Below are 13959 nucleotides of genomic sequence, written 5' to 3' on the forward strand. Positions count from 1 at the left end.
ACCTTGACCCCCGGGATTGAGCCCTGCTCATTGTGTATATTAATCCAGGCTATATCAAACATGATGAGGATAAATTTAAGATTGCGTTAATATTAGCATCAACTATTGTTAAATGGGGAAAGTTTGAAAGCTTCTGGGTGGAAATCAATGAAATGATTCCACACAGACCAGTTTTATTGGCCTAACTATTGGACCCTGTGGTTATTTTGACCACGTTTCCCTCAATATTGACTAGTGACCACACATGCTTTGATGATTCAAAACTGGCTCATATGTAGGTCAGTATCATTATCAGCATGAGCTACCATTGATCGGTGAAGAGTGTTAAAAAATTTGATAAAATCCTTTACATCGAGCATACATAAGGTTGTTTGACCATGCACTGTGGTCATTTACATGATTTTAGCCACCTTGACCACACAGTAAATGTTTATGGAAACCTCACATATATGGGGCAGCAAATTCAGGAATGAGACATTTTAGCATCATTTACATGTAATGTTAGGACATTTTTCTAGATTAATGATTCCAAATATATCAGTCTTAATTACCATTTATGAGCTAGTGGTCATTTTGGTCGCTTTTGGTCCCGACAATGACCAATCATATTTGCATGTATCAAAAAGGATTCAAATGTTGTTGTCGCTCCGTATTGTTAATAAGATGTATTATTGATTTCAATATAATACTGCTAATAGTACATAATCAAAATGTTGTAACCATTTTGGCAATTTTGACCATTTATCCCATGTATGACTTTTGTAAATAAACATAACTGAGGAGCAATTGTGGAAATGCGTTTCAGTTCCTTTCGATTGGAAATATTGCAAGCTCACCTTGAGTAAAAAATTGTGCCAAATACATCCAGCCATGGCGTAATTTCCTTCAGCAAGAAACTGATCCGCAGTGTGCTGCACTCAACCCAGGTGAGGTAAATGGGTACCGGTAGGAAGTAATTCCTTAAAAAGCTGTGTGCGCTATGAACGCCTAGCTTAGCCGGGTAATATAGGAGCGCCTTGAGCACCTAACAAGGTGGATATGTGCGCAATATAAATACCCTATATTATTATTATTATTATCACCACTGTCTAATACGGCCCAATTGGTCATTGTATGGTCCTTGAATAGCCATAACATCATTCCCTCCTTTTTAATTTAAATTATACAGAGAACTATGTTCTAGAAGAAGGCACTAATCCTCAATTCAAAGGTGCGTCATTACAAAGCAATCGGTCAAAGTAAATTTCACGAATAGATTTGACCATGATGCATTTTTTATTACTTTTGCCATTTTGTATAATGTTTCACAAACCTCATATTGGCATGATTGGTAAAGTTGAAAACTTGCCCTAAGTAATATTGTTAAAGAGTGACCAAAAATCGGCACAGAGAATAATTTCATATAGAGAATGTGTTTTATTACCCAGTATTCTTCAAAAGAATTAAGGGTTAATTTGCTGCTCACCAATCATGCCAATGTGAGGTTTGCAAAGCATTGTAAAAAAAAAAAGATGGTCAAAATGAATGATAGTCAAAACTCTTAGTGAACTTCACTGTGACCTATTTCGCTTTGTAAATTCTCAGGCTATTTAGGACCAAAGGGGGCCAAAGGGGCCACAGTAGACAGTCACAAGATATTTGGCACAATTTTTACTCAAGGTGAGCCTTTTATATTTCCCATCAAAAGGGATTGAACGCATTTCATCAAGTTCATAGACCTACAATTGCTGCTCAGTCATGTTTATTTCAAAATTCACACATTGGATAAACAGTCAAAGTAGCCAAAATGGTCACATTTTGATTATGTACTATTGTTAATATCATATTGAATTAAATAATTTGTCACTGATTATGATTGATACAACAAATCTTACAAAAATACAGAGCAACAACATTGGAATACTTTTGATGCATCCACTTGTCATTGCTAATTGTAGGGACCAAAATGACCAATAAATAGTAATTAAGACTGATATATTTGAAATCATGGTATTAATCTGATTCAAAAAGTTTTTGCAATATGTCCTATCTAATATAAAATGATGCTAATAATATCTCATTCCTGAATTTGTTTCCATGAATAGGGGAAGGCGGGGTAAGTTGAGCATAGGGGCAAGTTGAGCCACCACCCCCAGGCCAATAATGAATGAGTCAGACATTATGGCGGTGTCATGTATTGATGACCCATTTACATAACCCTTAACCCCACCACATTGTTTTCAACTTTGAAACAAAAAGTACTTTTTAGAGGGAAAAATACAAATTTCAGCCAAAAAAGTAAAAAAGGGTGTGAAATAGATAAGTGTTTTTTACACACACACGTCTTTACATATAAAAAGACATAAGAACAACATTGTCAGTCCAGGTATGGATCTTCATTCTTGTCACAGTCTTTTACATGATGGATGCATAAGAAATGTGTAGATGCGAAATTATCTCATTAAGTTCGGACTGGGGTAAGTTGAGCCTGCCAACATGGGGCAAGTTGAGCCATTGTAATTCTTATGGTAATGTAAATTAAAAAAAACAATCAAACCTTAAAAAGCCATCGATATGCAGGCAGAAAAGAGCAAATTCACATGACAGTTCTTTTACTTTTAGAAAATGTTAGTATTTATAAAGAATTAGCAAGTGAAAAGACTTTAAATTAAAAATTGACATGCTGGTTCTTCCCGCATACATTTTGTACATAGTTTTTGTGGCTCAAATTACCCTAAAAGGTGACACAACTTACCCCACAGATGGGGCAAGTTGTGCCACTTGACATCGTTTTTTTCAAACGTCACAACTACTTTCAGTGTGGGGGTAGAACGTTGTATATAGGTGAAAAAGATTTCCCAAGAATCATATTCAAAGGCAAGGTACTTATTTCTACAATATTATTAGTCATATCAATTATGTCATGCAAAATGCAAAAAGTGTCACAACTTACCCCGCCTTCCCCTATTTACAAAATGTTCAATGTGCCTAAAATCATGAAAATGACCAAAGTGCATGGTCAAACAACTTTATGTACTTGATGTAAAGGTTTTTATCACATTCATTAAACTCTTGATTATTGGTGTTGTACATGTAGCTCACGCTACATTTGAGCCCCTTTTAAATCAAATAATGTGTGGTCACTAGTCATTATTGAGGAAAAAGTGATCAAAATAACCACAGGGTCCAATAGTTCGGCCAATAACACTGGTTTATATGGAACCATTGCATTGATTTTCACCCAAAAGCTTTCAACTCTTCCCTTTTAACAATAATTGATTCTAATATTAACACAATCCTGAATTGTCTCCTCACCATGGTCGCTATAGGCTGATTTAGTATACACATTGGGCAGGGGACAATGTGGCCAAAATGACCAAGGTGGTCAAAATATTTTTTGGACGCTCAATTTAAATGATTAATACACCAGTGTTACTGTAGGTGTCACAGCACACCCTTGTAACGATTCTAGTAACATTCAAGTATTTTGGGATAAATTGAAGTATTGAACAGATGGTATTGGTCATTTGGGGGGCCAAAAATTGGCCAAAATGACCATAATCTTTTAAATGGGGTCATTAAGACTGACATATTTGGAATCAGCATGAAATTCTACACAAGAAGGACCTATGCATCATTCCCATTTTATAAAGGAGGAAGATAAAGCACACCGCAGGCCCTCAAATTCCGACCGATTTGCACAGTTTTGCACTAAATGGTCAGTTATGTCTTTAGTACCCAAAATGACCCTCATAGGTCAAAAGTCAAAACTAATGAAAACTATTGGAATTAATTGCATGAGGTTGATTGTTATGATCCAGCGCACATTTTGAAAATAAATGTGGATTTCCAAAGACATCCAATCGTAGCTCTGATCAATATTTGTAATACATTTCGGACAAAAAGTCATGAAAATTGTCATTTTTGGCCAAAACATGGCCAAAATGATCACTTCTATTGTAATTTGGCAAATGATACCACTTTATCTGGAATCTGGGTTCATTTTTGTCTCGCCCACCAGAGGTGAAGGCGAGACTTACAGTTTTTGTAGGGATCCAAATGTCGTCCGTCGTCCGTCTGTCACAAACCTAATGACAAAGCTCCACAACCATAAGTCGCTTTTGAACTAAACTTGGATGGTAGATGGTTGGGGGACCTGCATGTTATGCTGCAGTCGGAGGTCTCACGGTAAGGTCAAAGGTCATTTTCAGGTCAACGTTAAAAATTTCATGCAGATCAACATTAAAGTTTACATGCAAGACTCTCTTATGACACCTAACTCCGCAACCGTAAGTTACTTTTCAACCAAACTTGGATGGTAGATGGACTTGAGGGACCCGCATGTTATGCTACAGTCGGAGATCACATGGTGAGGTCAAAGGTCATTTTCAGGTCAACGTTAAAGTTTGCATGCAAGACTCTTATGACACTTAACTCCGCAACCGTAAGTCGCTTTTCAACCAAACTTGGATGGTAGATGGACTTGGGGGACCTGCATGTTATGCTGCAGTCAGAGGTCACATGATAAGGTCAAAGGTCAATTTCAGGTCAATGTTAAAGTTTACATGCAAAACTCTCTTATGAGACCTAATTCCGCAACCGTAAGACACTTTTCAATAAAACTTGGATGGTAGATATACTTAGGCGACCTGCATGTTGTGCTGCAGTCGGAGGTCACATGGTAAGGTCAAAGGTAATTTTCAGGTCAACATTAAAGTTTACGTGCAAGGCTCTTATTCCATCCCAGTCATTTCACAATAAAGTTTTGATACAATTCTGTTGCGTGCCCTCGCAAATCACAATATTTCTGGTTATTTTCATAAGTGGACGAGACGCAAAATCGCTTTTGCCTTGTTACTTATGATAGACCCTTTAATTGCTTGTGGCTACAAAAGCATTCTGTTAAGGGACCATTTTCCAAAGAGTGGTCAAAATGTTCATTTTTGGTAAAAAATTGCCAAAATGGTCAAAATGGCGTGAGTACGGTCAATAAGAGTGACATTTTTTTAATCAGCGTACAATTTTACCTCGTATAAGCTTGTCATACCTTCCCCACCAAAAAATCTGAATAAAGCCCCCTATCTCCTAGACTAAAACAATCTTTGCCTTCTTATGTTTATTCAGTCCATAGTTATTTGGCTTTAATGGTATCTTTTTATAGAACCTTATTTTTTCTGATCTTGATTTTACAAACTTGATGTTAATATGATCTACATGTACCTATTCCAGTCTTTGGGCTTTGTCTCGATGTTTATATTACCTACATTGTCACGGCCCTATATTTGGGTCCGGAAAGAAAAGAGAGAGGTAGACTTGTGAACGGATACTCAGTACAACAAAACCCTGACACTTTGAGTAAATTTTATAATAACATTTAATTAATGATGTATACAAAAGTATTTGTTCCAATCCTCATAGACACAACAGTTATTGATTTTTTCATTCCTTTTATTTTAGCCCTTTTTTGAAGAATCTGGCTATTCTAAAGTTGATGTTGAAATGATCAACTTGTTCTTGTAGCTGAGTTTCAGTTTTTCTTGGATGTCTATATAACCAATGTGTTTTATAACCGATTGATATTCATCACATTGCTTGCATATTTCCTTTTATTTCTGCCCTTTCTTGTTGGATCTGGCTATTCTCAACTTGATATTGATGTGACCGCCATGTTCAAATACACTTACCTACATGTATCTTCATTCACAGTGATTCTTGTTTATGATTTATTCCTGTGTCTGCTATTTGTTTCAATTCAGGGGCCCGTCTTACAAAGATTTGCGATTGATCTGATCAATCACAACTATAGATGGCCAGCAGCATCAACATCTATGTTTGTTCAAAATATCTTCTAACTATGATTTGTATTCATGCATTCCATGTTTTCTTGAAAATTCACTGTGCTTCTCATTGTTTACCAAGGACATTTGTGCAAATTTCCAGTAGAAAAAATTATGACACTGATGGATTTCCATAGAGTCACGATCAATCGTAACTCTTTGTAAGACGGGCCCAGATTAATAAGCTTGGCCTCCACATGTTCAATGAGTCAACATTGTAATATTTATTATGATTATTGGTCGTTTCTTTCTCTTTCAGCCCAATTTTGTCGGATCTGGTTATTCTAAACTTGACGTTGATATGATCAATATGTTTCAGTATCCCGACGTAGCTAAAGTCCAGTGGACCTGGGCAACACTCAATCCTGGTGATTGTCTATATATTCCCGCAGGTAAGGATATTCCCTCTTCAGTACTAAAATGCTAATGTTGATTTGCAGATAAACGCTAGTTGTCATAACGATTTAAAAACGAATAGGTGGAAATATCTTTAATGTTTTCTATGTATTGCCCTTCTCTTTTCTGTAATCTCCAGAATTTTAAAGTTTGAGGAAGAAAAGCCCACACTCCTACAATGATTTAAAACCCTCTGTGATCAAAATTTTACTCCATGACATGATACTGATTTGTTTTATTATTGTTGTCTTGTATGTATTTATATTGAGCACCGGTGCGAGCACTAATTGGCCGGTGGCTTCGGCCAATCACAGAGCGGCTCACACCCGAGTTGAGCCAGACAATAGCGTGCAGCCGGGCACGCCACCCCTCGCCGACGCTATATAACCCGTGCGCAGCAGCGTCTTTGCTCATTGCCTGACAAAGTCTAGCAGCTTGCAGACAAAACGTCGCTTTCCAACTACGTTTGATACATTGTGAGACAATTGGTTATTTCTTCTACTCAACCCTTAACCACGATTAACCACATTATATTTTTATGTTTGATGTTCAATAATGTGTTTGGTTCTTATTTTCAATTTTGATCTTCATGTACGATTACCTTGTAATTACTGTGAACAAGTTCTGTTACTACTCCTTGGATCTTTGAATTATGTATCCATGCTTAAACCAAATAAATAGAATAAAATGAAAAATATAAATAAATATATGAAGGTGTGTACTTTATTCTTTTGTCAAGCAATGGTGAATTTTTTTTTTTCAAATGCATGCACTGAAGAATCTGTCTAGTTTGTATTGAAATTTTGGATCAACAATAACAGTCGATACATCGTTGTAGCTTATGGTATTTTTCTTTCAAAAGTAGGAATAATAATAAAATATATAGCGCCATCTATCCAGAAATATTCTATTCCGAGGCGCACAAGAAAACAAAGAATGAGAGAGTTTTGATGAGTGTCAAAGTGCCAATAACTAATACTGTTAAAATACATAAGACTTCAGTTTAGATTTGAAGGTCTCCAGTGATATGATTTTTAAATTCAACGGCCAATTATTCCTGATAGAATGTGCTGAGGCAGAGAAAGCTTGCGCACCATTTGCTACACGTGTCTTGGGAGTCTTAAGAAGTTGCTGGTGTGATGATCTTAGGCTACGAGTCACTGTATAAGGCATGACAAGGTCTTGTAGATATTTTGGTGCCATACCATTAAATAAACAACTTAAAAATCATTTTGTCCTACTTACAGTAATTTCTTCAATATCCTCGTTTCTAAATCCAGGTTATCTACACCAGGTTCGTTCTCATGGCAGGAGTGTATCAGCTACCATTCTCTTCACATCTCTGCCCACGTTTGATGACTCAGACTGTAGCAGAGATGTTATAAATACCTACACCGGTCTGGATGAGGTCAGAGTTCTCTGGACATATAAAAAGGGAGACAGAGTGAGTATCTATGGGAAAATATATATTCATTTATCTACACTACTTCACTACTTATCTGTGTATCTATATATTTCTATATCTGTCTGTCTATCCTCGCTTTTATTAGCTTTTGGCAAGGCCTCGTGACTTTGCTATATTCCTCATCAAGTAGTGGGTGATACAAGACTAGTAGCGACCCCGAGTTAGCGCAAGGTCAAGCAAACTTAGTCGTGAGGCCTTTTGAAACCTGGAGCAGACTTGAATGTATGAATTATTCGTGAGCATGCCAATGCACCAATCAGCACCATCGGTCTTTGTACGGGGTCATACAGGGTTCATTGATGCGAACGATACCTCGCTGATTGGCCGAATCGGAAACAATGGTTAACATAAGAAATCCTAGTCAGGTTCCTAAAGGCCCTGTGACTGGGCTCGCAATCCTTGCATTCACTAAGCCTTTCCTGAATAGTCTGTTTTCCATTCGGTAGGCATTTGATATAAATATTGTTACTGACACAGGTCGTTGTTTAAAGGCTACGTTTTTACAAGACTTATATTTCACTAGCTTCCGAGGTGGTGTACAAAACAAACAGCGAATATCCTGAGATTTCGTATTTTGTGATACAGAGAGAGACTCTATATTCCATGAGGCGTAGCCAAGTTCAATAGAGCATCTCTTATCCACCTTGTATGAAATCTTGTACCTTCACGTCTGTGCCAATAAAAATGGGCATGGTGATCACAAATAAGTCACCAGAAATTGTTCTCTGTAAATAATGAAAGGGTCTCCAAAAGGTAAAAATGGCATATTGGTTCATCCAAAATTGTAATTCTTATTATATGTACTCTCAAAATGAGTTTTAATGTTGAATAAAAGATGAGATATAGGAGTTTTTTTAACACCATATTTTGGACAGTTTGGAAGTTTCAGAGATTGCACAGTAAGCTCATCTCATGCTTGAATGAACTGTTAAAATACGGTGGTTCCCTATGATCATACTGTTACTAAACTCCGGATCATCACAATATCATTATCAGGCTTAGTCCACAATCTGTTCAATAAAGCACAAGCACACATTTCCATGTGGTTATCTTTAAATTAACGTATGTACAAGGGTTTGTCGCTCGCAGTCATCTCTGATCGGAGAACCACCATTTTCTCGTACTCTAGCCTTAGTCTGAACTCCAGACTATAATATCAAAGTACATACCCGTCACATGAACCTTGAAAATCAGTCCTTGTTTTGCCCTATATATTTAAAGCTGCAAATGAGTTTCTTCCACATCCAATCAAGTACTTCTGCAGGTTATTGTTGATCAGTTTTGACAAGCTACATGTATTAATCAGTTTAAAGCCGAGGATGCACTTTTTCAATCTCAATAAAAATCTCAGAATTCATTTTTGTTGACTTATGGTTGGTTTTGCAGAGGCGCACTTCACAAATATAGCCCTACTGCTCTCCAAGGGACAGTCTTACCTGGGCATCTGTGTTTGATGCTCAGGTTTCTTTCGTTTGTCCTCTAACGTGTCTGATTTTGGGAATGCTCTATATAAATATCCTGTATTACTATTATGTTGTATGAAGATAAATTCTAACCCTGCTTCTCTCTCTCTCTCTCTCTAACCTTCCTAAAGGTGATTGAGATGGGTTACATGAACCCTGAAGCTCTCCGAGACAGTTTTCTCACACTGCTCGGAGAATCCCATCAACTCAACTTTGAGAAGTTCAAGTATTACTTCATGGATATCACCAAAGAGGATGAAGATGAGACAAACTCCAGGGATATAGAGTATCCGATGGCTGAAGAGGTATGGCATGCATTCAAAATTATCAACAATTTTACAAACAGAATGGCGAAAACCCCTCATTTGTAACTCAAAGCTCTACATCTAGATACCTGGGCTCGTATTCAAGCGAAATTATTGATTTTACTTAGCTAAGAAAAATGTAACTTCTGAAGGTTTCCATGGCGAAGAAGAATAATGTAGTAGGTTTTACGGTACACCATGTATCTTTCTTGGGCAATTGTTGAAGAAAGAAAATTGCTTAAATCCTGTATTTATATCACATTTGAGCCAAATTTAAGGAAAATATTTACTAATAATCATTGTGCGTGATAAAGCTTGAGCCAAATAATGTGCAATGATGAATAGACCAATGGGACCACAATGTCTCTAGATTTTAGAGTGGGAACTTTTGTTACACTTAACAGTCCTGTGTCATTTTGCTTCAAAGATTAATACAAACTTTGAATGAATTCCACAACTATTAAAGAGTTTCACTCAAATTCTCAGTAGCGTGCATCATATTGTTGTTAATATTGTTTGTCTGTCAATGCAACGAGGACCAGCCAATCATCCAGGGGTTTGTAGTATTTTGGCTTGTTTGGTCTTATGGATAGTCAGGCCAATCAAGGATTGCCAACACTGTAGCGGCAGCTGCCAGTATTCCGTCCACAATTACAGAGACTATTCAGGCCATTATATTACTATGTATGCATCACCCGCACAGGTCGGATCATACTCACAGGACGTGCACTACATGGTATTCATTATTGAGGTTATGTGTAAGATACCATATACAGTTAAAGCTGCTTATAGTGAAAAACCTTTCTTTATAGTGGCCTTCAAACTTGTTTCCCATTGGAAAGGAATGTGTGTTCTAGAACCTTTCTATAAGGGCAACCTGTCTGCAGTGGCCACTTTTCTGTTTTGCTAGGACAGCCTTAATTGACAGGTCTGACTCTATAGCATAAGTGTAACTCCAAGTAACACTTAACTGTTTGTCAAACACCACCCCCCCCCCCCCCAAACATAGCAAGTCAAATTGAATCAACTTGTTTTCCTATCTTCTCTCTAAAATCCAGGCTTTTAAGATGTTTGACCATGAAAACAAAGGTTACGTTACGAGAGAAGAAATCGTAGAGATGGACGTGGAGTACTTCAAAGACTTTGCCAGGATCCTAGATCTTCCAAGCGGTCCCACTGCAGACGATATGCACGATGAGTTATAACCTCTAGCTCTTCTAGTACCCCTTCAGTCACGCCTCTGAAACTGGCTCCAGGGCTCCTGTCTTACAAAGAGTCTCGACTGATCTGATCAAACGCAAATGTGGAACTGGGGGCGATTTCATAAAGCTGTTTGTAAGTGAAGAGCGACTTTAAGAACGACTGGTGATCCTTTCTTATGTGCTAAACCATCGCTAATGAATATACCATTTACCACAAGAAAGGATCACCAGTCGTTCTTAAAGTCGCCTCAACTTACAAACAGCTCTATGAAACACCCACCAGATGTGTTCAAACTGTTTTCTAGATATCTGATGTATACTCATGCATTCATTGTTGTCTTGACAATTTGGTGTGTTCCTCTTTGTTTACAAAGGACATTGTGCAAACTGCATGCAGAGCTGCCAAGTGGTACTGGTTTTCAGTAATTATTACTGAAAAATGAGAAAAAATACTGGTGGTTTCATGCAAATTACTGATTTCTAAAGTGTCAGTTAATGCGTCTTATGGTATTTCTGTGGAAATACTGATTTTCTCACCAAAATACTGATTTTCAGCCTTTCAAAAAATAGTGAAATGTTCTTGATCAGGTTGGCATCTCTGTTTCTGTAGTAAAAGATTATGACAGTGATGGATTTCTACAGAGTTGAGGTTGATTGAATCAGTTGCAACTCTTGGTAAGACAGGGCCCAGATCGATCAAGATCGTTGACAGACTATCGGTTGGTTGGGGTAAGTTTCATTGGTGCGAGTGAAACCTTATTTATTGTAGACTGTCAGGATTTGATGTCTTGTAATAGCTTTCTATTGTATCTTGGATGGGGGTGGTTTGGGGGTACCATGACATTTGCTCCGGTAACAATTGCTCTGCTCGAAATTCCATCTATTAATAGAATGACCAACTTGAACCCTGGATTTAACACTATACCCTACCTTAAGACTAACCCTAAACCAAACATAAACCCCTAATGCAACTCTAACCCTATATCATAGATGAAATAAAGCTTGGAGCAAAAGTTGTGTGACCGGGTTTTGTGTCAGTGCCTTGAAATTGTATAAACAGATTCTAATTTTATATAGCACAACTAAAAAAAAGAACTTTTCTTGTAATTTTAGTTAAATCAGAGAGAGAGAAAATACTGGTAACTTATAACCATTGAACTCTACAACAGATAATAGCCTAGAATTGCGCTAGAATATGAATTTGGGAGGCGCGATAGCTCCGTCGGTAGAGCGGGGTATTCGGATTCTGGTGACCCGGGTTAGATTCCCACTTGGTGCGCTAGTAGCTTTTGGTAAGACATTTATCCTCATTACCAGGTCCCTCGGAGAGGACCTTAAGCCACCGGTCCTCTGGTTGCTTGCTTACAATCATTCATGCTTTCTTTAACAATTGGGTAAAAAATCACCACCATTTACCATTTAAATTTTTATATATTCAACTCATAAATATTTTTCTACTGTACTATTGTAATTGAAACTGACATCTCAAGGCTAACCTACGTAGTATACATGTATATACTTAGTATATCTATATATTGAATAGAAAACTGTTTTATTATACCCCTGGTGTAGTGGTATTCACAGTACTGTCTTCCATTTTTATCTTTGTCTTTCATTTTATCAAGCAATACGAAATATAGTTTCAAATTTTTTTTTATTGCTTTCTGCATGGTATATGATATTTAAATCTTAAACATTGAATCATGCTATAATAATTAATCATATTATTGTGCCTTTGATATGGTTTACAGTATTAAAACATTTAAGTACAAAGCATTATAAAGCATTTTTTTAAATCTTGATGAATATGATGCTGTTATAATTGTGCCTTATTATACGTTATGCTAGGCCTATCTATAAATGTTTTTGAAAGGAATGTGAGGATAACATAACAGTACCCTATTCAGTATCTATACTATTTGAAATTACTGAAAAAGGCCCCCGGTACTACAATACTGCAAGAATCTTCAGGATTGAAGGAGGCAGTCAGTGTAGGTTGAAGAAGAATTATATTGATCTAACTATGTGTATGAGAAGGATTTCTGCAACCCCCAGCCCCCCCCCCCTCTTCTTTTTTTTGTCCGTAAAACTAATTAATTTTCATGAAAAAAATAAACTGATACAAGATAAATTTCATCTGGAGTATAGCCTTTCACCTTGAAGAGATTAGAATACTTAAAGCCATTCCAGAAGACTAAAAACAAATCCAGAAGTTGAGATGATAATTATATGAAATGGAACAAATATACTTCGGTATTTTACTTTCCTCTTCTTTTTTAAAGTAAATCATATTCTTTTATTTTAATGAAAATATATTTTGTGGGCCAGTTTGTGTATGTTTATTTTTGAAAGCTTATGAGCTTTTGGTATGCTTGTATGTTAGTATTGTTTATTATTTGTTTTCCACTTCTGGTGAACTCTTTTACCATGACATTTTAAATGTTACTGAATCAATGAGTAAATTGATGAAATAGAAGCCACAAACAAGGATCAAAAGATTGACGTGTCATTCAGGTAATCAATTTTTATTTGGTTTTGTACAAGTTATCCTTATTTCTTTGAAAGAATGTTAAATGGTCTTTTGTCTCATTCCTCCTGGTCTAGTCCTTGATTGCCCACAATCAATCCATCTAATAAACACTTGGTCTCATTTCCATTTAACTCATTTATTGTTTCGTCAAATTTCCAGATAGACTACCCAGATGATCTTTGTAGGTTTCCATGGTGGAGTTTGTAACGTGGAGAAGGTTTACGGTTCACCATGTGTAATATGAAGAAGGGAAAGGAAATACAGGCAGAAAAATTGAAATGGAAAGACGAGAAAGGATGAAAAGAGGAAATTAGAAGTATTCTTTGAAGTCCTGAAAAGGACTGTAAACCAGATGAGATGAGCTGAATATTAGAGGTATTCCTCAAGACGGCCGACAGTCAACCTGCCCGAAACGTCAAGTAACCTCTCTTCACTTCAACCTGCTACTAAAATCATAGCTACTTAAGCCACATTTAGCTCATCTCATCTGGTTTACAGTCCTTTTCAGGACTTGACTCACTTCAAGAAAAGAATACCTATAATTTCCTCTTGTCATCCTTTCTCGTCTTTCCATTTCAATTTTCTGCCTGTATTTTCCCTTTCCCTTCTTCATATTACACATGGTGAACCGTAAACCGTCTCCACATTATAGACTGCCCGTTTTGTATAATATCCACTTTGTCTTACACCCAATAAAAGTCCATATGATTAAGGGAACTGGACCCAACTTTTATTTTATGAAGTGTGATTTTACTAGATAGATGAAGTGGAAATGACACCAT

General features: G+C 36.8%; 2 protein-coding genes across 2 annotated transcripts in view; one reads left to right on the top strand and one right to left on the bottom strand.

Annotated features, from left to right (window-relative positions):
• Nucleotides 1-7631, bottom strand: part of LOC129267326 (uncharacterized) — a 44577-nt gene extending 36946 nt beyond the window's left edge. The window contains exon 1 of the mRNA XM_064103329.1: nt 7458-7631. The gene's annotated coding sequence lies outside the window, so the exon portion shown is untranslated. The remainder of the gene's footprint in view (nt 1-7457) is intronic.
• The window catches only part of LOC129266403 (lysine-specific demethylase 8-like), a 34743-nt gene extending 21754 nt beyond the window's left edge, over nt 1-12989 (top strand). Inside the window, exons 7-10 of the mRNA XM_064103327.1 lie at nt 6076-6208; nt 7493-7656; nt 9272-9445; nt 10504-12989. Coding sequence (XP_063959397.1) covers nt 6076-6208; nt 7493-7656; nt 9272-9445; nt 10504-10650 — 618 coding nt within the window. The 3' untranslated portion in view covers nt 10651-12989. The remainder of the gene's footprint in view (nt 1-6075; nt 6209-7492; nt 7657-9271; nt 9446-10503) is intronic.
• Nucleotides 12990-13959: the final 970 nt, after the last annotated feature.

The sequence above is a fragment of the Lytechinus pictus genome, chromosome 8 (assembly GCF_037042905.1).
Source record: "Lytechinus pictus isolate F3 Inbred chromosome 8, Lp3.0, whole genome shotgun sequence".
Classification (NCBI taxonomy): domain Eukaryota; kingdom Metazoa; phylum Echinodermata; class Echinoidea; order Temnopleuroida; family Toxopneustidae; genus Lytechinus; species Lytechinus pictus.